This window comes from Ictalurus furcatus, chromosome 16, assembly GCF_023375685.1.
Source record: "Ictalurus furcatus strain D&B chromosome 16, Billie_1.0, whole genome shotgun sequence".
Classification (NCBI taxonomy): Eukaryota; Metazoa; Chordata; class Actinopteri; order Siluriformes; family Ictaluridae; genus Ictalurus; species Ictalurus furcatus.
In genome coordinates, this window is record NC_071270.1 from 22514403 (window position 1) to 22540290 (window position 25888).

At 39.3% G+C, this 25888-nt stretch overlaps 1 protein-coding gene across 1 annotated transcript; it reads right to left on the reverse strand.

The window, feature by feature from the left end:
* Positions 1–22453: 22453 nt before the first annotated feature.
* On the reverse strand, positions 22454–25090 carry LOC128620607 (melanoma-associated antigen E1-like). The gene has a single exon (XM_053645809.1). It carries the CDS (start codon positions 24724–24726, stop codon positions 23731–23733), a length of 996 nt encoding a protein of 331 aa, XP_053501784.1. The 5' UTR covers positions 24727–25090; the 3' UTR covers positions 22454–23730.
* Between the last annotated feature and the right edge of the window lie 798 nt (positions 25091–25888).

Here is a 25888-nt window from a genome sequence, read left to right on the forward strand (position 1 = left end):
TTCATCAACACAGCCACTTTACTGATCCAGCCTGATGCAGATGAATTATTTTTCTAGAGATAGATCGATCCCGTGGTGTCACGGCTTTTTAAAAACAAAACACTGTGGATTTTAACGGTGAACACATTTAAAGCAATCACGGTCAACCCGATCATGGTCTAATGACTTAGTTAAGTCTTTTACAATGTAAAGGCATAATGATAGTGGAAACAAGCCAAAAGACATCTAGTAAATTATTAAGAAAAGACTCAATAGAACTAAAATTACACACTAACAAAACCCTCATGTGTTCTGCCATGTTTAGAAACATCAACACGTCATGGTGAGTAAGTAAGCTGAGTAAGACTGTCTACTATTTTATTTTCCAGAGTTGTTTCAAAGTTAAACTTTTCAGTAAAAAAAACAAAAAAACACAAAATAACACCAAGCACATTTTACACCAAGCCGTCCTGACAACTCACCTAGCAAGTTAGAGAGCAAGTGAGAAAAACAGACATACTGTAGAGGACAGATACTACATTTGACGCAACAAGCTAACCAGTTAGCATTACTTGTCATGGGTTAATGATGTATATACTTTCTCAAAACAGCTAGCCTGTGTGTGTTTTCCAGGTGGTGCAACTGAAAAGAGTTCGCCCTATCATCTGATGATAGCTGGCAATGCCACAGCCATCCAAGAGATCATATTTGGCATGCTCTCAGGGAGGGAATGATGGCATACTCGCTCTCTCTCCTATATCAATCACAGTGATGGGTGTTTGTGAGCTCATGCATGCAGAAGTGGGTGGATAGCACTTTCCTCAGAGTTTGTTATGCATTAGCAGCAATCACAAAAAAATGTGGTGTCTTGGAGGACACATGGTTGTGTAATAAGGAAGGTGGAAACTTAGGGAGAAAATTGGGGAGAAAAATCCCCCAACAAACTGTATGGTCAATGATAAATAGTACTATAAAATGTACTGTTGACTGTGTGAGTGGCCATACTGATACGTATAATGTCATATGCTGAATTTGGAGGTGAAGACACCTTTCCAACTTTCTGAGTCCAGGAGGCATTCTCTTAGTTTTTTACTTTTAGTCAGAGTTTGAGCTTTTAGCTACTGCGTTCGACTTGTAAGTGAGCAATTTGTTGTTGTTGTTTTTTTCCCCTGCAAAATCTTGAACTGCCAACGTCAGTGAGACAAATTAGTTCCTGTTATCACTTACATTATAATAGCTTTAAAAACTCATTCCCTCACCAGCCTGTCTTCTTCTTCCTCTTGGTTAATAAGACAGAAACGCAGCTTGTCGGGTTACTAGAAAACGGAAAGCGCAAAGTCCTCTGTCCTGATTACTTTCTTGTATTGGAAAACGTACTGACACCCTAGACTCCTTCCATAAATGTAAAATAAATGTCTCTTTTAGATTTTTTTTTCTTTGTTTCAATAACACTTTTTAAAATATTTATTATTAACCTTACACAAACAAAGTGGAACATCTGCCATACAAGTCCATGTGAATGGTTTGTTACTATAGAAAAATTAACTATTAGAACAAGCGCATTAGTAGCAGCCGTACTTACTGTCTGATCTTCTGTTCTAGAAACACCTTCTGACATATCGGAATTGAGAATTCAGTGCTTTGGTGTAATTACCAATAAAATTGTGGTTACAATGTTGTTGTTGTTGTTTTTTTTTTTTTTCATCTGTAAGCATTAAAAGGAAATCAATACATCAATAAATACTACTACTGCAGTTTTCACTTGGTGATAAATACACCAATGACCCCATCATACACTCGGTGACAGCTGTGCTCTCAATTGATCCATATTTTTTTTTTCTTTATATGTGTCTGAGTGTACAGATCCTGTTTCTACAAAGGTTTGTGAGCAGTTGTGAAAAAACCTGTAAAATGGCTGCTGATGGCTCCATCGATCACTGATCGTCCCCTCGGGCAGTAACAGGAAGATCTAGTGAGTCACAGTTCTCTCTGACTGAGAGGAATTATAAGGTGAGTCAAAAGCTGTCCTCTGTGTCAGTATCACAAGAATTCAATTTAATCTTCTACCTGCCTATCAGAGGTGGCAGACAATCCTTATGGTTGCCATAGTTACAAAATTTCATGTATAGCTTATCAGAGGATATGTGAACTCCACTCATTCTCGCATTCAGCTCAAAGTCTTCATTTAAAAATCTTTTGTACTGTCGGTCTTGGATTGGATTCCCCGTGCTTTGACACGGGTTTGCCTTGTAACCTCTTTGTCTCATCGAGTGTATGATTTTCTCGAATAAACCTTTGAAAATGATCTTTGACCACACTACAGTGTTCCACATATCATTGATTCCGCATGTCCTTGACAGCTTTAATACAGTAAAAGCTACGATGAGACCTTCAGACGCACCCAGCAATGACAAAGCGGACACTCAAATCATTAAAAAAAATATTAAACGACCTACATGTGAGGGAACATCGGCCGTAAAACGAATAACACAATAAGCCGGGCGTTTAAGCGGAACGAACTTGTCGAGAGATATTTCAGGAAAATTAACCCGAGCCATGTAGGACATAGCAGTAAATCAAACAGGGCTTCGGGGGAGAGACGCTCACGTCATGTTTTATTGCAGGACAAAAGAGTGCTTTGCTGCCATTATGAGCCTAATGAGGGGATTTTCCATAAGTATGTAAGTAAGTAAGTAAATAAACAAACAAGCAAACAAATGAAAATTGCATTACAGAGAACTTAAACATGTCTGCAAACATACCAAATGATTGTCTGTCTAAGGGTACTTTCACATCTATTAGTCATGTTCCTGAGCCAACAGCGAAATTTATATTGATATATTTATATATTTATATATTTATTTTCTCACGGAACATAATTAAACAAACCAAAAAAAAGTAAAAATAAAAAAATTAAAAAATCTTGGTTGAGGCCTGTGTAAGGCTGAAAAGGCAGGCGTAAAACTCCTTTATTAGTCATTTTACTTTATTGGTCAGCAATATGACAGCAGAAAAAAGTGCCAAGTGCATGCAGAAATCATAAAAATGACCTGAGCATGTACAAGATAACATTTTGTGTATATCTTTCTGTTCGTCATCCCAATCGCACGTAACAATACATTTCTGCAACACTTAGCTCCATCCTCTTGCTCTGGTTTGCAGCTTGTGGTTCAGTTTAGAAGCTCACATCTACAGAAAGGTGTCAGCCACAACCCAAAGCAAGCGGGACATTTGGTTCACTTCCTGGGCCAATTCAAGATCGAATTGCTTTTTCACTGCACTAGAGTTTGATCGGAAACGTCTCCGTGATGTGGCCTCGGACCAGTTGTTTTGGTCTGTACCCGAATACAACTGCTCTGTTCTCACCTACACAAACAAGCCAAATCGTAAAGCACGCCAGGGTTCGAATCAACGCCGCATATGTGAACGCACCCTAAAAATGTTTATTTTTTAGTACCCCTACCGAAAAATCTCATATATTTAACATGAATAATCACATCGGAAAAATAAAACCCATTCCCTACATGTGAAAATTTATGATCATGTGATCTCTCCATCATACAACAGCTACCTAGGGAGAATGAAGGCAATCATGTGCTTCCTCTGAGAAGTAACACACTAAACTTGCCATCTGCACTATTCTGCATACATACTGTAAGCTCACAAGATTGGCTAGTGTCGCTGTGATTGACAGGCGAGAAAGAACATACAATCCCTCCAACTCTGAAAGAACGGCCAAATTTGATGTCTTGACTCGGGGCCACGGATGGCTGTGGGAGCGGATACAAAGCTTATTCTGTACACAGCCACTTTTCATTAAAACCACTTAGTAATCAAATGGCATACCAGCCATATTAATGCCCTCCATATAGTTTACTCGTCCTGTCACATGAGTCCTTATTTAATAAGGAGACATTTTCATTTTCTCTTTAGTCCTGAGCTTTTGGACAGCTCTGTGGTTCCACCATTTCACAGCAGCTTTTTAAAAGCCATTCATGCTTCATGCAGAGAGCACTTAGTCAGTGGTCACAAGCGCAGTTTGTGTGATAAGTTGCGAACTAATTTCAGATTGAACCTTAATTTCAGATGCGCTATGAACACATTGTGCAGACACAGCAAGCTGCAATTTGTGCTCTGCCTCCTCAAATATGTACAGCTGGCCCACAGAGGAAATCACCAGCCCGTATAAACTGCTCCATTTCACACTATATAGCTTGTCTTCGGTTACTGTAAGGCCAGATCGACCAGGACTCAGTGTGTGCTGCGTTTTTGACAAAATACACAAGGCAAACTATATGGCCAGATGTTTGTGGACATCTGTCCATTAGTGCCCGTCGCATCCCATTCCAGATTTAGTCCACTGTTTGCTGTTATAATAACCTCCATTCTTCTGGGAAGGCTTTCCACTAGATTTTGGAGTGTGGTTGTGGGGGTTTTTGTCATCATTCAGCCACAAGAGCATTAGTGAGATCAGGCACTGATGTTGGATGAGGAGGCCTGGGGTGCTGTCGGTGTTCTAGTTCATCCCAAAGTTCTGTAGGGTTGAGGTCAGGGCTCTGTGCAGGACCCTCAAGTACTTCCACTACAACCTTGGCAAACCATGACCTCTTGGAGCTCACTTAGTGCACAGGGGTATCGTCATGATGGAACAGGTTTGTAACGTTGCAGCATACAACAACATTCTAGACTATTCTGTGCTTCAAACATTGTGGCAAAAATTTGGGGAAGACCCAGATTTGGTTGTGATGGTCAGGTGTCCACATACACATGGTCAGGTGTCAGGTGTCCACATGGATTTAATCATGGGTCCCGTCTGTAATCACTTATAATCATTTAATAATGATAATGAGTCTTTATTAGTCACATATACATTGCAGCACAGTGAAACTCTTTTCTTCGCATATCCCAGCATGCTAGGAAGTTGGGGTCAGAGCGCAGGGTCAGCCATGATACAGCACCCCTGGAGTAGAGAGGGTTAAGGGCCTTGCTCAAGGCCCCAACAGTGGCAGCTTGACGGTGCTGGGGCTTGAACCCCCGACCTTCCGATCAGTAACCCAGAGCCGTAACCGTCAAGCCCCCACTTCCCCAATTTATAATTACCAATAAAATTGACAATGATTTTTAAACATTTACATCCTCTTCAAAGGCCGATTCTAATGACTGTATGTAATGCTATTGTGTATTTGTTAACAGAGCACAAAAATCTGATTTGTTCTATTTAAAGACAGTCTCAATATTTCACCAGCGAGTATTAAATTAAAGTAAGACCTCAGGTTGTGATGTCACAAATGAAAGATAAAAGCTAAAGATTTACTAGCATGTCGCTGACTACAGATTAGTTATGGGATGAGAACGTTGGGGTGCATTGAAGTGGGATATTATGTCCATCCATCTTCATGTTTAATGATGATAAAGGTATAGGGATGCTCATAGAGCATGTACCTGACTGTTGAACTTATCAAACAATTTATTATTCTACATCAAATATTTAGAGGTAGTTTAAATTATGTCATCTCCTTAGGCAAACGTAATGCCAGGTACAAACAGGTCTTTAGTTACTTCTGCTCTATTTGATTTCTACTACACAGACAGTGGCAGACAGATCCGCATGAGTTTATCACTGTCACTCCATAGCAGTTTGTGTTCCAGATGGAAGTCTACGTGAGCTCTCAAGGTGATATGATGAACATCTTGAGATGTGATCAACATTCTGATGTATGATTTAAATACTGGCTGCTTTAAATATGTCTGTGTTTTATATGCACAGTATAATGCTGTATTTTTGATGCTGTTCTATTCAAGCATGAACACAACACAAGACATTTATGAGAAAAAGACTACATTACAAATAGCTCAGTATTAGGGATTATCAGGTAATAAAAAATATTTGGCCATGCCTACTTTACTGGGACTCCTTCACAATGACTAACTGTTTCAGAGGCTACGCCTTCTTATTTTCGACTGAGAGATAAAAAGGCCACACCTCCCTCAATGGGACTAATAGGTTCAAAGCTTCACTGCTTCACTGGGACTGATGGGCACTTTACTAAAATTGACACACACATAGGCCACACCTTCTTTACTGGGACTGACAGGCACAGTGGCCCTGCCTCCTTCATAATAATTAAACTTTGTTATTATTTATTGCTATTATTATTATTATTATTATTAGTAGTAGTAGTAGTCGTAGTAGTAGTAGGAGTAGGAGTAGTAGTAGCTGCTGCTGCACTTCTTTCATATTCAAGTTGTATATCTATAAATTGTGTTATATTTGCCTAGTTCCTGAGGTTGTTTATTGCATTTTTCTGCCCACGAAAATATAAAATTCCCACTATAAAATGTTTCTTGGTTGATTTTGCATTATTCAATAAAGCTTCCGGGTAACATAATGCTATAAATGCAGATCCAAGAAGAAAAAAAAATCAGCCAATCAAATCAAATGCTTTTTTGCCTGCAGACCCCACAAGGGGGGAAAAGGTCATGATCTCAGTGTTGTGCTGAAAATGGGTGCAGAAAGGCTTCATTCTTGGAATTGAAAATGAGTCAATTAGACTCCACTCAGCTTTTTCGCCTCGAACCCCTCTTCCTCTCTGCGTGTCTCTTCTCCAGCCCTCACATCATTTCCTTATGATGAGATAGCGGAAATCAAAACCATTGCTCGGGGCACCGCTTCGCCTCTCAGCATGGAGCTGAGTGCACATCTCTAGTGGCCTCGATACTTTCCACGCTCTCTCTAAATGTTTATCCTCCAAAAAAGGTGAACTCCAGGTTTGCGCTGTGATTCGACGGCATCTGTCTCGTAAAGCTGTTTAAACTTTCATTGGGTTATCGCCTTGAGTTACAACGCACTGAAAAGTAATGAGGTCGTATAGGAAGGGTTTATTGATTCACTCTCTCTCACTGCCAGCCATCCAAAGTTAGATATGCAGCGAAGAGAGCGCCAGATGGCCGACCTCAACCTGCAGACCCATTAAAGAAACGGTCGGGGTCTTTTTTAAACTGACGCATGGGCACCAGAGTGACCCATAAATTGAATGCTTTATCCCTTTTATTCTGAGCTGATACATATTAATGGTGGAGAGAGGTGGCTGTCAATTGTCATGAGGTGCGTCTCAAACCAGCGGGTTTCCTTCCTGCTGTAGCTTGAGACCTAAGGAACCTCGGCAGCAAAAAGTTCCACATCTCAGAGCAACAAGGCTCACCACTGCGTTTCGAGGCTTTGGTGTGCGTCTGCACTTATAAATCTAATCAGATTAATGCTGTGGCACTGATTACTGAGGCAAGAAATCAGAAATGATAATTCATTGCTGCAAACACAGACGAGCTCTTTTATAAACTCACACAGAGGTACTAAAGTTCCCTCAGTTACACTCTACAGGCGTTTGATCCCCCGCTAGTTAGAAAGTGATAAGAGTTCTTAAAAGTCTAAATGAGCAATTTATCCATCCTCCTAGGCAAGAATGATTGAGTGTTTCATGCAAGTGAGGCATATTGAGGCATCAAAATGGACTTTCATTTCAGTTAATTTGTGAATTCAGTTTACTGTTCGTTTGAGAATTAAGGGTAATTTTTTTTTGTGAAATGTAATCAATCATCTGTTGTATGAAAGATTCATTTCAAGAAGCAAAACATGGAATAATACAGATTGATTCTTTTGTTGATTCAGTATTGTGTTAGTATTGAGGAATGGTGGACACACCTCCTTTCCTGAGAGTGACAGTGACAAAGATCATACCTTCTTCAATAAGAAAGACAGGCACAGAGGCTATGCCTTCATCATAGGACCTGGTAGAGCAGAGGCCAAACCTCACCAACAGGTACAGAGGCAACCTCCTCTGTAGGATCTGATAACACAGAGGCCACACCTCCTTAACTAACTCTGACAGATACAGAGCCCACCCCTCCTTCCCTGAGACTGACAGGCACAGGGACCACCCCTTCTTCACAGGACCTAATAGCATTGAGGACACACCTTCTTTATAGGACCTAATAAGACAGCAGCTACACCTTCTTTGTAATAGGAACTGATAGCACAGAGGCCATTCTTCATAGGATCTTATACATCAGAGGCCAAACCATCTTTATAGGAACTGATAGCAAAGAGGCCTCACGTCCTTCCCTGAGAGTGACAGGCACAGAGGCCATACCTCCTTCACTAACACTGACAGATACAGAGCCCATCCCTCCTCCATTGGGACTCATAGAACAGAGGCCACACCTCCTTCCCTGAGACTGACATGCACAGAGACCACCACTTCTGCATAGGACCTAGTAGCATTGAGGCCACACCTTTATAGGACCTAATAAGATAGCGGCTAATAAGATAGCGGCTACACCTTCTTTATAGGAACTGATAGCACAGAGGCCATTCTTCATAGGATCTAATAGCACAGAGGCCATGCCTTCTATATAGGAACTGATAGAAAAAAGACCATGCCTTCTTCATAGGAACTGATAGCACAGATGCAAAGCCCCTTTCTGAGGGTGTTCCACAAGATGGGTGAAAAAAAAAGAAAAAAGAAAAAAAAATAACTTTCAGAAACTGGAAATCAAACACTGCTGCCCACCTCAAATTGATTATACCTGCCTGCCAGCATCTAGACAGAAGTTATAGTAAGTTACATCCTGATAACGTCAACACTCAGCCCACAACCGCCAACAGGTCAAAACTCCACTGTAAACAGATTGAATCTAAAATTGTTCAGTAAAAATAAAACCAAACAAACAAATAAAAAAACCAAAGCAGTGATTCAAGGACATGCCCTCTTGAGACTCAGCCTCGTTATTCCTCCACAGACTGCATTCTTTTCACAAGCTATTCCTCCTGCACATCTATCACCCAAAACCCATCGTGTCATGGCTGTTATTTTCCAATTTTTGGCTGGTGACAGAAATTATTTACTCGTAATCGTGCCCTGCACACTACACACCGAATTAAGCAGGCACACCAGAGGATGATGTCATTCATGCTGAGCATTTTGGAATAATTTAGGATAATTTATAGCCAAGCTGAATAATGATGTTGTGTCGACTTGAGCTGAGGGGAATTGAATTAACAGAGTGCTGAATAGCCTTCCTCACATTCCCACATGAATAAAGCAACTGGATTACAGCAGTACTGGGTATCAGGATAATAAATCCATGGTATAATCACCATCCAACACAATATGACTTTGAAAACTTGCCATTTTCTAAAATAATAACATTAAATGTCATGTAACACTGCAATAGCTGACCAATGTATAATTGCTTATTTGTAGGAAAATGCTAGAATGATGTTTAAAAGGTATACGTTGATTAGTTGAACAATAAAACCACTGACAGGTGAAGAGAACATCATTGGTCATCTCGTTACAATGGCAGGTGTCAAGGGATGGGATATAGTAGGCAGCAAATGAGCAGTCAGTTCTCGAAGCTGATGTGTAGAAAGGAGAACAAATGGGCAAAAGTAAGGATCTGAGCGATTTTGACAAGGGGACAAACTGTAATGGCTAAGGAAGAGCCTGAGGAAGAGCTGGAACCAGGATGCAATATGGGAAGAAGGCAAGTCGGCGGAGGGAGTGCGTTGCTCTGGGTGATGTTCTGCTGGGAAACCTTGGGTCTTGGCATTCATGTGGAAGTTACTTTGACATGTACCACCTACTTAAACATTGTTGCAGACCAAGTACACGTCTTCATGACAACGATATTCCCTAATGGCACCGGCCTCCTTCAGTAGGATAATGCTCCTTGCTACACTGCGAACAATTGTTCAGGAACGGTTTGAAGAACAGGAGTTCAAAGTGTTGAACTGGCCTCCAAATTCCCCAAATCTCAATCTGATTGAGCATCTGTAGGATGTACTGGACAAACAAGTCCCTCCATGGAGGCCCCACCTCGCAAATTACAGGATTTAAAGGATCTGCTGCTAACATCTTGGTGCCAGATACCAAAGCACACCTTCAGAGCCATTGTTAGTCAGAGCTGTTTTGGTTGGCACAAGGTGGACCTACACAATATTAGGCAGGTAGTTTTAATGTCATTCAAAAGTACTTATGTATGTATGTATATAATGTATCCAACATATAAGGAAAGATTAATACTGCCAGCTAAGTTCATCTAAATTATTATCACCTGTTGCTAGGCATTGGGAACATGGATGAAAACTCTTTAATGTTACAGGAAATGAGACAATTTAGCTAGCTAGCATGTATGCATTTATACAAACAAAAAAGTCAATACTACCAAAACTTCTCTCAGTTGTGTTGACAAATAAACACTATAATAATACTTACTCAGACCTCAGACATAACTACAGACTTATGCACCACTTTTCAGTTGTATGTGAGATGTATATGTGTACAAAATAATGAACTTTTAATATCATCATATGACCCCTTTAATATACTGTATAGACTTAATATTATTAGACTAATGTTTGATGTTTATTTGAATATTGGCCGTCTTCATAATATTCGTATATTATGATATTAGTCTAAACTTTATTCATTCAAGTTAAGCATCTGTGTAAGTCGAGTCTGAATACAGAGATGTAAATATTGGCGTAAATATCATAAATATCAATCTTATGGCCTCTAAACATGTCCTATGGCGAACAGCACTATTACATGATTCTTATAGAATGAATACAACATTGATTAATTTTCCTATAAACATATGTATGTAGGGGCGTGGCTTACACTCCAGTGTGATTTCATTCAAAAGTTATTTTGTCAAGTCATTGCCTGAATTGCCCGTGTGACTTCACATCCATAAAGAAATCCATAAAATTCTACTCCAGTTTTATTGATTTAACCCTTATATCTCATGTTTGGGTCAAAATAACCCGGTTCTTGTGCCCGATGCTCCCTGGGATAGGCTCCAGGTTCCCCGTGACCCTGATAAGGAGTAAGCGGTAGAAGATGGATGGATGGATGGATGGATGGACACTTTACTTCTACATTCCTTCTACATGCTAAAAATTACTTCATGTCCTAAGCTAAATTTCTTTAACAATTTTATCACTTTAAAAATCATTTTAAACTATAATAAATATTTATATTACCACAATGATGTTCTTGGTCATTTAGATATTTTGCTTGGAGTTGTTCTTGAAATAAACCTGAACCATTAATGTAATGTTACCATATGACCCATTCCTTCACTATCTATCACTTTATTCTACTCCCACACACACACACACACACACACACACTATTATGGATAAAAAGCATAAGTTTGTATTGGATATTTTAAAGATAAATGTTATATCTGTATTTCTATGAAGTGGGATGTACATCACTAAGTAATGAACAGAACATGAGGGTTGGATGTCTACAGTCTCACCTCAGGAGAACGTGGAGTGTTTGGAGAGGAGCTTTCAGTGATCTAACTGACATCAGCAGGACGATAGACTTACTGCAGAGTGTCAGAATGATGAGACGCTGAGCTTCACACACTCACAAACATATCATCATCAGCTCGGCGAACTCACACACACGCAGACACACACACATACAGCAATGACACAACCTCTATAACACGCTGGGCGCGGCTGGTGAACTCAAATCCAGCTGCGTTATACCGCCTGCAGAATTGTTCTGGATGACATACACAGACACCACAGAGAGACAACATACTCTCTCTCTCTCTCTCTCTCTCTCTCTCTCACACACACACACACACACACACACACACTGTGCCTCCTGTGAAACCCTGAACCATGCCAGCATGGGGAAAAGAACATAAGACTAGAGATTATTGTGTATCTAATATTTGATAGAAATTCACTATCCTCTTTATTTTTAGCATTAAGTGACCTCATTTATCAATCATTTAAATAATAAAAAAAAAACAACAAAAAACAAATGTGTGTCAATGTTTTCCGCACTCAGACTGTTACATTTAGAAAAGTTTCCTTAATGCTGATTTCCTTTATATTTACATTGTATATTCATAAATGTCAATCACCAAGCGTGTTCATGGCACAGCTTATTTACATTTCCACAAACCTCCATAAAAGCCAAAGCTCACACAGAGCTCAAAATGGCAAAATGATGATTAAAGAGTTATAGAGCAGCTCCTAAATGCAGTGTGCACGAAATCTTCCAATAATGCAGCTCAGCCATTGCAGCAAGTCGACTACCTTTGACACACACTAACGCTTCCTCCATTACTTTCGTCCTAATTGAATAGACAGTGGTTTGTCATTTCTGGATTTGTTTTCCATAAACAAATCATTAGAATAAGTAGAAATCTGATTTTAAGGAATACAAGCTTATTATGTAGCGTGGGAAAGGAAAGGCTTTTATCTTTTCAAAATAACAAAAGAAACCCTGATTATTTTGTACAGAAATACGCCGAATAATTATGAGAAATAATTGTGTTTTTTTTTTTACATAGAGTGAAACAGACAAATGATTATGGTTTGAGCCGTTATTGTTCAGTCCTGGTGTAAGCCTCCTTCAGATTCAGATCTGACTCAGTCCACAGAATTAAATTCAGCGCTGGTGCGGAAGGTCGAGGTTATGATGCACTCATAACGTCTGAGGTAATTATTAGTCAGCGAGGCTGCACAGGGTCAAACACACTCACAGAGTGGAGCAATCAAGCCGCCCACCCAATTACAGGAGAGCATGATGGACTTCATGTGACACAGGGCTTTCCAGCGTATTCAGACAAACGCGTTTTTTTTGTTTTTGTTTTTTTCTTCTTTCACAGCCACGGCACACCTGTAGCTGAACCATAAAAGCTGTTGTGGAGAAGATTTCAAGTCTGAGTCAACACAGAGTTAGGGAACAGATTATAGGGGTCAAAAAGCAGTCTGAGTGCGAAAACGCAATGCAGAAAAAGCAGAACTGTCAAAGAAGTACAGCAGTGCTAGTTCAGGCAAGCAAAGTTAAAAATGAAGCTAGTCAAAGAATGATGAGTGCAATCCATAAAACAAAATCCTCATCTCACCTCAACTTCTTGCCCTTTCACTGCTGCGAAGACATTAATGTGTCTGATTCACAGCGTTGATTTACGCATTAGACCACAGACATCCTTGTCTGGTCGACTAAATCAAGAGACTGCAGAATTCGACTCATTATTAAAAAGCAAATGAAATGTAACAAGCCTGCACTCTTTTTTACAAAGCTGAATGTTTATGATTAACGTGATGAGAGATCATTTGAAAATGTCAACATTTTTCATCTATATGTGAGATCTACACGCAATTACCTTGGCATGTGAGGAGTCAAAAAATGAATTATGCTACGTCACAATAATTAGGCTAGAAGGTTAACTAGCTAGCTAGGTAACTTAACATGTGAATAGTTACACATGGTTTTCAGACATTTTACAAGTTATGTTTCACATATTTTCACATACAGTACATGGCTACATCCGACATCCAAGTCGTTTGGAAGGGTTTCAAGAAAAAAGCCTCTACTCTCATCCAAAAACAAACTCGAGCGTCTCCAGTTTGCCAGACACTAATGGAACTTCAAATGGGATCGGGTTTTACCAAAATAGAGCTTTTTTGGCAAAAAATAGAGCAAAATAGAGCTTTTTGCCTCTGCTTAAAAGCTTAAAATGGGCCGTTCTTGGACTTTACAGCAGGACAATGATCCAAAACATACATCAAAATCAACACAAAAATGTTTTACTTACAACAAAATCAAGGTCCTGCCATGACCATCCCAGTCCCCTGACTGGAAACCCATAGAAAACCTGTGGGGTGAACTGAAGAGGAGAGTCCACCAGTGTGGACCTCGAAATGTGAAGGATCTAGAGAGATTCTGTATGGAGGAACGGTCAGATCCCTTGCCATGTATTCCCAACCTCATCAGGCATTATAGGAGAAGACTCAGAGCTGTTATCTTGGCAAAGGGAGCTAGCACAAAGTATTGACTAAAAGGGTGCCAATAATTGTTGCACACCTATATTTAACAAATTTTTTTTTTGATAAACTTGTGTTGTGTATGCAATTGTTTGATGTCCATGAGAGCAGAGGATTTTTGTGAATATTTTTAACAAAAGATCAAAAGGTTAAACAATAAAGACAAGTTTTCACAGCCTTCTTTGGTCATATTTACCAAGGGTGCCAATATTAGTGGAGGGCAGTGTAATTCATGTGACTTTTCCACATGAATCATCTATTTTATGTGATTTCTCCACATGAATCATCTAATTCACATTTTTGTGAGACGATCAATTTCTTTTCAGATCATTCTTTTACTAGTGGTGTTTCGTTTCTGAATGACTCTGTGTTTGTAAACGAATCTTTTAAGTGAACGAATCATTCTCATTCACTACCATGTACTGACTCATATTTTTCTTTCTCTTTAGTCCTTCCCGTGTAAAACACATGAGTGCTTTGGCAGGTTTTTCCTGCATTTTACAGACTGCATTAGAGTGCGTCCTGTGAAGGAGCACGTCATTGGTTGGACCTACTGAACGAATACACACCTTACTGTGAGTCTGAATGTGAGTAGTAGATCTACTGATTCCGAGCATCATTCGTAAAAGAAATGAGGTGAACGAAGGAGGATCTGCTAAAATATGATCAGGTCTGAAATTAATGTCATTTCTCCATAAGAGACTCAAACATCGCAGTTGGAGTTAATGACTAACTCATGATATTCACTCCGTTAGTCTGCAACATTATGCGTTCTGTATGAACTTCCTTGCTACTTCCCATCTATAAAATCTTAAATGAATAATCCTTAATGGAATCGTGGTTGAAAAAAAGAATGCTGAACTGTCTAGGCCACATTATTTCTGCCTTCATGTCTGTAGATGTTACTGAATTTTTACAGCTTCAAATGTGTTCGCGAAACTACTGAAGGCTCGTTTGTACATGAGACAAGGCACTGTTTTTCTGCTCTGAATGCTAGAAAGAGAGAAAAGACAGCAGGTGAGAGTTTGGATAGATTATAATTGGTTATCGATGTCCCACCTGCCACGGGAAACCGAATAAAGCAGTGTATCCCCCACCATTGCAAATCTATAAACACCTGATGGGGTAAATTTTTTTTTTTGATCTACTTTCAGCATTGTCTAGGACAAGTAATTCGATTTGTGTGTCAATGCACGTGCGGGCATTTGTGTGTGTGTGAGAGAGAGGTATAGTCTGGGTAAGTGCCTCATTTTTCCCACCTCCCAGGGTTTATCTGTAATCTCGATCAATTAAACAGGTGTCATCTCTGTGAAATCTGAAAGAACACATGGCGGGGGCATCAGTAACCAGACACATACACTAACCTGAACTCTTCTGCAGTGTTCAGCTCAGATTTTCTAATGAACATGAAGGATCATGTTTAATAATTAGATAAATTACAAAGGTGATGTTCAGATCAAGGTGGTTTAGTGGTTAGCACGGGTTTGAATCCCACCTCCACCCTGTGTATGTGGAGTTTGCATGTCTTCCCCGTGCTTCGGGGGTTTCCTCCCCCAATCCAAACACATGCGCTGTAGGCTGATTGGCATCTCTAAATTGTCCGTAGTGTGTGAATGGGTGTGCGATTGTGCCCCGTGATGGGTTGGCACCCCGTCCAGGGTGTCCCCTGCCTTGTGCCCCGAGCTCCCTGCATAGCAAAATCACCAGTGTTGATTTAACACCCACAGTATTGAATTCACACCCTACAGTGTTTATATAAGTCCACTGGACTCAAATAAACACTCTGGGTGTTAATTCAACACTAGGGATTTTACTGTGTGGGATAGGCTCCACTCCAAGCCTCCAATTCATTACAATTTAATATTCATTTTCTGCCCAATGAGAAGAGCTATGTACATTTTCTGAAAACACCGATGATAACACCGCATAAGCTTCTCATGACACCTGACATAAAAGTAAATTAATATTTATAAAAGCATAACTCAGTAGGCGGTGGTTGTCATAAAGATTGCTTTTGTCAATTGTTATGTCAATTTGACGTAATGCCGGGTCAAGTGAGATTTTTTCTGTTGACATAGGGTTGTGTAATGATACTATTTCAGAGTAACTTAATTTAGAGCACAATGACAACATAATGACAATAGAGAAAGAGTGAGTGAGAGAGAGACGTCGTACATTCTCTAAATTATAATGTTAACACTAGATAGATAGATAGATAGATAGACAAAATACTTTATTAAAGGATGAGAGAATGTATACATAACCCTGTAATTACACTGTCATAAGCATTCGTATAATTCTAAATAAAAATTAAGAACACTTTAGCAACAAAATTCTGTCATTACTGTGTGTGTATATATATATATATATATATATATATATATATATATATATATATATATATATATATAAACATATTCTAAGAAATATAATTTTGTCATATGGTGTTATGACGCTGTCATTATTGAACTTTTTCCAGCAAAAATTAAATCTCCAAATAATAAAACTCTGTCATTATGAAGTTAACAACAAACAGACAAACAAACAGTTTACTTAAGGCCCAAAGAAAAGCTACATATTTGCCATCACTGTGTCATAGCATTGTCAAAAGTATTTAAAAAAAAAAAAACCCTTACAACTGTCATTACTGCATCAAAAAATTGCCATGAGTAGTCCAAATAAATACCTATAACTGTCATTACAGTGTCATAACATTGTCAGAAGTAGTCAAAAACTACTTATAATTGTCATTAGTGTTGTAATGTCATAACTAGTCCAAATATATACTTATAACAGTCATTACAGTGTCATAACATGGCCATAAGTAGTCCAAATAATATTTATGACTGTCAGTACAGTGTCATAGCATTGTCACAAGTAGTCCAAAATTGGCAAATGCCAAAGCTTAAGTAAAAACAATTTACACAAGGTAACTGCTATGTGTAATAATTCTTATTGTCAAAACCTACATGCAGATTTCAGCGTATGATCAACTGATCAGTATATTTCATAAAATAGTATTCATTCTTATTGTTACTCAGTACTCAGTGCTCATACAGCATGCAGTTAGTCCAACATATTGATTGTGAGTCCTCTGTGTTTGTGGTGTGTGTGTGTGTGTGTGTGTGTGTGTGTGTGTGTGTGTGTGTGTGTTTGGTCTACAGCAGGAATACGATGTTCTCAGATCTTTCTGATATTCATTTCTATCCGGGATCTCGAAGCTTTCTCTGCATCTTTATGGCTATATATGTATAAATAAAAAATTGGGATGAGATTATAATGATAAGGTAAGTTTTCCGCTGGGTTATTTTAACTCTCAGGGTGCAGAGCAATATTTCAGATTTGGTTCCTTTCATTACGTATCTGTTTCCCATCTACTTTCAAGATGCCTGGCAAACTGCATCAAAAAGGACGGAAAGGGTTTTTTTTCCCCCCGTGGCCATGCATTATGCAAACGACCTGTCCTGTTCCCTGTACGTTTTGTGATTGCTATGAATGTGCTCACGTCTTCGCTAATTTCTACTACAATAATCCTCTCACTTTGTGCTCGCCATAATTACAATCATCTGCCACATAATTATAATTTTAAAACATTGTATCGAAGAGCATCATTCTGACAAGGGAATAATTGGTGGGAAGGAAATGGCGATGTGTGTATTCCTGGCATGGCGAGACTTGATGAGGAGAGAATGGTGACATTTTCAGTTAGCATAACAAACATTAAAACATACATTCAGTACAGAACTTTTATAAGTTTTGGGGAAAAAACAGTGCATTTGATCTGTAAGATCATAAGATCTGTATGCTTAGAAATCTGTGTACTGTGTGTCAACAGATTGCGGATGCTAATAGGATCTGTATTCTAAGAAATCATTCATATTAACAAGCACCAAATGGGCATGTTGTGAAATTTTGAGAGTTAAAATATACTTGAATTAAATAGTCTGATGCAAATGTGCAAATTATTTTTGATTAGTTTTATAGCAGCACCAATCTACCATTAACAAAAATGTATTGAATATTGAATATATGTTGCATTCAAATGCACTTTAATAATGCTCAACTGGCACAGTCAGATTGTGTCATTTTCTTAACAGAAGAAAAGCTTAGGCTATCTGATATCCTGGGATTTTCATGCACGACAGACTTTAGATTTGGAGCAAAAAAAAAAAACATCCAATGAGCAGATGTTTCATGAGCTAGAAGCTGACAGGAAGTAACTCAAATAACAGCTCTTTATGACTGTGGTGAGCAGAATAGCATCTCAGAAGATGTTGAACCTTGAGGTGGATGGACTACAACAGCAGCGCATCACATCACATTCTACTCCTGTCAGTCAAGAACAGGAATCTGATGCTACAGTAGGCACAGGATCAACAAAACTGAACAGTTGAAGATTGAAACCCCCCCCAAAAACAGGTCTTTTATTTTTCAATCTCTAGGTCCAGAATGAGCAGAGGTACATGTGTTCCTATTAAAGTGGCCAGTGAGTGTATACTATTGTGTTTTGCATTTGATTTGATTTATTACACACAGTAATGTTTTCTTGTTGCTAATATTTAGCCAGGTTTTACATTTCTTGGCAACCCAGGATCCGCATAAACATCCCCTATTTTCAACACTGGAATCACATTGTTACAGTTGAGGCCAAAATTTTTAAAGACCTAGGCTAAAGACATTTAAACCACATTTTTCACAAAAACATTTCATTTTACCATACATTTATTGTGTCATGTCAATTAGGGTATGTGCAGGGTGTCTGAAAACACATTTTAGCAAAAATATCAAATTTATTAAATATAAAATTTTTCATACTTAGTGTATATATATATATATACGTTCTTAAAGGCTATCTGGAAAAAAAATACATATATATATATATATATATATATATATATATATATATATATATATATTTTTTTTTTCCAGATAGCCTTTAAGAACGCCTTTGACAAAAGAAGACTGTATTGAAATCATTCTCATGGCTGGATCGGGAAGCTGTCGCGAGGTTGTGATGGACTTCAACAGGAAACATGGCAAGCACATCACACACGACACCAAACTCATTCACAAACTGAAAAAGACTGAAGTGTTGCGGACCAACCGAGAAGTGGACGTCCACGAACATCCACTGACGAAGGCACAACCAACTTTTGCTGGGACTACGGCTGCTTCTAAGGCCAAACAGACTTCATATAAATCCATAATGAACTTTTTCACACTATCTGTTGTTACCCAGATGAGGACGGGTTCCCTTCTGAGTCTGGTTCCTCTCAAGGTTTCTTCCTCTTAAAACATCTTAGGGAGTTTTTCCTTGCCACCGTCGCCACTCAGTGGCTTGCTCAGTTGGGATAAATTCGCACCTTTAATATCTGTATAACGTGTTGATATTTCTGTAAAGCTGCTTTGAGACAATGTCTATTGTAAAAAGCGCTATACAAATAAAATTGAATTGAATTGAATTGAACTTTTCGAGACACCCTGTACCCTTTATTTCCATTTTTGTGAAATGGCCACTCCAATACTTTCCACTTTTCTCCATCAGAGAAAGTAGAAAGTGAAAAAAGAGTGTAAAACACAGGGCATATAACGTGCACAAAATACTTAAATAATGTCTGTGAACTGAAATTCACATAGCAAACAGATTTAAAGTCACCTTGCTAAGTGTTCTAAGTGTATTGTAGACTTACCTTGCTAAGTCTTATAGTTCAAACTTAACATCATCTAGCTTCCTAGGGTTAGGGCTAACCCTAACCCTAACCGTAACCCAGAGCTACGGCAGAGTCCGAGAAAATATACATAAAATAAGGGACTGTCACTGGGGTTAGCTAAACATAAATCACTAACTAGCTATAGCTTAATAGTAGAAGGTATAAGGTTTGCAGATGTCACTGAAGTAATTAAAATAAAAATGTTTAATAGCTAGCTTGGTAGTTAGATACTTTCAGTCTATATAAAAGCTTAGTTTACAGTAAATGATTTTTCTGTCACAGACAAAACATTGTAAAACACATTGTAAAAGAATTCTTTGGTCATGAGTTGATACTAGTGGTATTAACCCTCATAATATGATGTGAGGCGAATTAGACAGCCGACGACAAAGATCTGGTAGTGTAAGAAATTTTTATTAACAACTCATATGTGACGATGCTAGGACACATGTCTAAAAGCCACCAATAGGAGGCCAGTGTAGGATTATGTGGAAATCACGGGACATATGCTAGTATAGTAGTATACAGTGGGGGAAATAAGTATTGAATTCGTCAACATTTTTTTCAGTAAATATATTTCCAATGAGGCTATTCACATGCAATTTTAATTTATTAATTCAAGAAATCCACACATATAAAGAATTCACAACATTAAAGTCCTAAATAAAGTTATGTGTAATAAAGTGACATGGGAAAAAAGTATTGAATGCGCTAAGAAAAAGCAGTTCTCCAAGGCAAGGTAAGGCAAGGAACCAGCTGAAATCCATAAGTAATTATACCTCCTATTTGTGCAAATTAATGGGTTAATTTTTTCAATACTTGTTTCCCCCACTGTATACAAGGATGCTAGTGGTGATTACAAAATAATCAAAAAATGTAAAGGCATCCTCATTATCACAAAAAAACATCCTCATTACCTCAAGCTCACTTTGACATAAGCACATCTTAAACATTTTCCTTAATCGCAGGTCTGTAATTAGAGGAACTTGGAGAGCACAGGTTATCACACAGTCTGTTATAGAATTCAGCCAAGATTTTACTGGAATCATCTCATACAGTGGGACAAGTAATAATCTTAAAAGACTGCTGAAATCACACAGTGTAAAGTATTAAATAAGCTAAGCTCACAAATACTGACAACCCTGCTGAAACAAACAAACAAACAAACAAACAAACAAAAAACCCTCATATCATTTGTAATGGTTTTAATGGTTGCTATCAGAATTGTATTGGTTTTATTGAAAACTGTAATGGTCAGTTTCCATGGGTCTCTACTGGTAATTTGTTGCCTTCTGTTGGTGGCATGTTATGTCTAATGGTTACCATTAAGGACCTAGGTCCATAATACAGTTCTACTACATATTAGAAACCTTTTGGTAATGGTTTTAATGGTTAACAGCTGATGGTTTGTAATGGTATTTTTAGTGGAAACCATTAGAAGTGTTGTGATGGTTTCTGTTTATTTATTTTTTTAGCAAGGAATGCAGTAGCAGCATAGTAGTAACTAACTAAATAACGAACTAACTACCTAACTAGCTAGATAAACTAAACCTTGAATAGAGTCCTCAGGGGTTTCCTACCTATCTATCTATCTATCTATATATCTATATATCTATATCTATATCTATCTATCTATCTATCTATATATATATATATAGATAGGTTTGGGGGTTCGATTCCAGGGTAGGGGGTTCGATTCCCACCGTGGCCCTGTGTGTGCGGAGTTTGCGTGTTCTCCCCGTGCTGCGGGGATTTCCTCCGGGTACTTCGGTTTCCTCCCCCAGTCCAAAGACATGCATGGTAGGCTGACTGGCATGTCCAAAGTGTCCGTAGTGTGTGAGTGTGCCCTGTGATGGATTGGCACCCTGTCCAGAGTGTACCCCGCCTTGTGCACGATGCTCCCTAGGATAGGCTCCAGGTTTCCCCGTGACCCTGAAAAGGATAAAGCGGTGTAGAAGATGGATGGATCTTTTCCTTCAGTAGGTAAACACACAAGCTCAGTTACTAACACATGTTTAGTGATTAGCAACTAACAACACAAGCACAGCGTTATGTGTTCTTTGGCGGTGTAAATTTTCATAGATTAATCTTTTTTTTCTGTCTGATTTGTTCTTCAGCACCTGTTTGTTTTGTTCTAACGTGGGCAGCAGCGTGAACAGATGTTACTCGTAAATTACAGCAACACTCTGAATTGCAGATGGTGTTTACGGATTTAAGGTCAGCACCTCAGTTTCTGCCTGTTTTGCCTTTAAAGAGGCGAGAAGGATTCAAAGAAAGGAAAGCGCTTCAGGAAAAACTTTAAAATGATGGAAATGGACATATTTCGAGCAGGTGGAGAGTGCCGAATGCTAGCAGGAGATGCATGCTGGGAACTGGAGCCTGAATCATAGCTTGCATTAGTTTGCATGTTAACTGCCATGATTCACATAAAGGTCTCGCCAGTTTTTCATTTTTCACATCAGACCAGCTTGATTATTGGTTTGTAACAAATAAATGCGGATATGCAAATGAAAAAAATGCAGTTTATTATGTTAAACACAGGGTTAGCAAACCATCCATAACAACTTGCATATTAATAACTACGATCTTCAGTAGTGTCCAAAAGTTATTCTGTGATGAAATTCTGAATTGAGTTTCTTGAACTGCTTTCAACATATCAGTCTCTTTTCACTTTGAGTAACTGTTTTCCACATTAACCATAATGCCATTCAACTACCTACTGATGGTAATGGGACTTCATCTCTACCTAAATAGAGTGATGTAGCGGTGCTTTAGTCCTTTAATCTGTCCTGCTCTCTCACATCCTCATACATACACTCTGCTCAGACAGATCAGCATGCAGAACTTTTTGCAACTTTCGCAAATTTTTAAAAAAGTTTTTAGGGAGAATACATTCTAATTTATAGAATTACACTCAAGCAAATCAGTTTTTGGTTTTCCTTTCTGCTTCCCTTACTATGTGTCAGAGATGCATTTTATTTAGTCTACAGCTGTGGATATTTCCATAACAATGACTTTTCCCCCATAACAACTGAGTCGCTTTACAAATGGTCTAATCTAGTAAGCTAACATAGCTAACTAATATCTGTAAAGTAAATTAACTAGCTAACTGACGATTCTTTGAGTAAAGCTGGACAATATATGAACAAACTCATGTCAGAGATTATATCTGTATATTAATGTACTTTGTGCCACTCTATTAGTTTATCAGATCAAGTGTTTATTAGATGGGGTATTGAGTCAACAACACTGTAGACTTTAGGAGCACAACTTGCTGCTTTAGCATGCAGTTTTCTTTAAAGAAAATGTTGGCTGAAGATGTTAAGTCTATAATATTTAAAATATATACATTGATTTCTTCAAATATTCAAATGTTATTCTCTGCAACTGTGAACCGTTTTGTTACTCTGCTAGCTAATTAGCAGGCTAGCTAGTTAGCTAATACAGTTTTGAACAGTCTGATGGAAATTACTCTTTTGAGAAAAAAAAACAAAAAAAAAAACAGACTCCCCACTACATGCTACTCCACTTATGTCATAAATGGAAAAGTGTGCTACAGACCATATGCACTTTCTAGTTGTGAGGGAAGTCAGCGAGGGAGCATGGGGGAAGGAAACATGGGGGTAAGGAAAAGTCTGTGACAGTTCTTCTGTAACAGCATTAGCTCATGCAGTGATGCTACACACATAGCTGCTGGGGACAATTACACAGGATTTACTCCAATCCTAACAGCCCTCAAGCTACAGCAGCTAACTCATGCCAAGACATCCAAGCAAATCTGACAGCACAGAGCTGCCGGGTTTGGACTTGACAGAAACTGATGACATGAACATAGCAGCTGATATTTCTTAAAATAACCACTGTTAGTGATATTAGTGTGAAGACACCACAGTATTTCCTGAGACTGACTGGAACAGAGGCCACACCTCCTTCGCTGTGGTTGACAGACACAGAGGACACACTTCCTTTATTAGGGCTGACAAGTACAGAGGCCACACCTCTTTCATTGGGACTGACAAGCACAGAGGCCACACCTCCTTCATTGGGACCAACAAGCACAGAGGTCACACCTCCTTCATTCGGACTAAGCACAGAGGCCACACTTCCTTCATTGGGACCAACAGACACAAAGGCCATGCCTCCTTCATTGGGACTGACAAGCACAGAGGCCACACTTCCTTATATGGGACTGACAAGCACAGAGGCCACACCTCCTCCAATGGAACTGACAAGCACAGATGCCACGCCTCCGGCAATGGGACTGAAAAGCACAGAGGCCATGCCTCCTTCATTGGGACCAACAAGCACAGAGGCCACACCTCCTTCACTGGGACCAACAAACACAGAGGCCATGCCTCCTTCATTGGGACTAACACGCACACAGGCCACACTTCCTTCATAGGGACCAACAAACACAGAGGCCATGCCTCCTTCATTGGGACTAACATGCACAGAAGCCACACTTCCTTCATTGGGACCAACAAGCACAGAGTCCATGCCTTCTTCGTTGGGAACGACAAGCACAGCGTCCACGCCTCCTTCATTGGGACTGACAAACACAGAGGCCACTCCTCCTTTATTGGAACTGACAAGCATGGAGGCCACACTTTCTTCATTGGGACTGACAAGCACAAAGGCCACACTTCCTTCATTGGGACTGTCAAGCACAGATGCCATACTTCCTTCATTGGGACTAACAAGCACAGAGGCCATACTTCCTTCATTGGGACTAACAAGCACAGAAGCCATACTTCCTTCATTGGGACTAACAAGCACAGAGGCCATACTTCCTTCATTGGGACTGACAAACACAGAGGCCATGCCTCCTTCATTGGGACTGACAAGCACGGAGGCCACACTTTCTTTATTGGGACTAACAAGCACAGAGGCCATACCTCCTTCATTGGGACTAACAAGCACAGAGGCCATACTTCCTTCATTGGGACTGACAAACACAGAGGCCACGCCTCCTTCATTGGGACTGACAAGCACGGAGGCCACACTTTCTTCATTGGGACCAACAAGCACAGAGGCCATACTTCCTTCATTGGGACTAACAAGCACAGAGGCCATACTTCCTTCATTGGGACTAACAAGCACAGAGGCCATACTTCCTTCATTGGGACCAACAAGCACAGAGGCCACACTTCCTTTACTAAGAGGCTCATAATTCATGCCTCCTTCACCAGGACTGACATGCACCAAGAGGTCACACACCCTTCACTGAAACGAACAGGTACAGAGGCCACACTAGGATGGAGAGACACAGATGCCACATGCCTTTCAATTGGACAGACAGGCACAAAGAGGCCAAGCTTCCTTCACTTGTACTAAATGGTACAAAGGCCACACCACGATTACCAGGATTGACAGGCTCAGAGGCCCTACTTCCTTCAGCCCCCTTAAATGGGAGTGACAGGGGTATAAGCCACGCCTCCCTCGTTGGGACAGTTCTGGAAATCCATGAAAGCAAATCCTGTTAGCTACAGTACGAGACAATTTTTCACAAGCTGAAAGTTGTACAGACCTCTGGGAATTATGAGACTGGCTACACACAGAAGGACATATGGAAAGCTGCCCACTATATATGTCTAAAATAAGAGCACCTTTATCTAAGAAGTGTGCAATTATGACCTAAAATTGTGCATTATCTAATTTGCAATTTGCAAATACTATGTACACATTTTTGCAATAATAAAACAAATAGCATTGTCATCTGTGTGATGTTAAAACTTATTTGTCTCAAGAGAATTCTGCAATGCAATAATGTCCCGCTGCGAGCTCAGCTGATGCTAATCATGCTAATGTTATGTTAGTGATTCAGAATACACGCTTTAAGGGACTTAGGTTGCTGCATGAGAGATGTATTTTCTCCTGAACTGAACTTGACTTAGTGCACCAGTCAATTCAAACTGAAACAAACAAACAAACAAACAAACAAACACACACACACACACACACACACACACACACACACATACACACACACGAGAACATTTTAAAACGTACTTGCCAATACACACTAAAACTCCTAAGCACACGCAAACACTCTCTATTGAGTCATGTGGATAAATGTCCTCAACATTTCTCCACATGACTTGGAGGAAACGGCAATAAAACCCAAACGACGCTTGTCAATAAGGACATTATCCATCTCTGCACTTCTTATCTACTCAGTAATTTCAGATTTATGGATACAGACAGGCAGCTTAATAGCAGACGACGCCACCAGAGACGGATGGATATGTGTAGTAACTCAAGCGTAGCACCTTAAAGGACGTATTCTGAAGCACTAAAATAACATTAGCACCAACATTAGCATCAGTTAAGCTCGCTA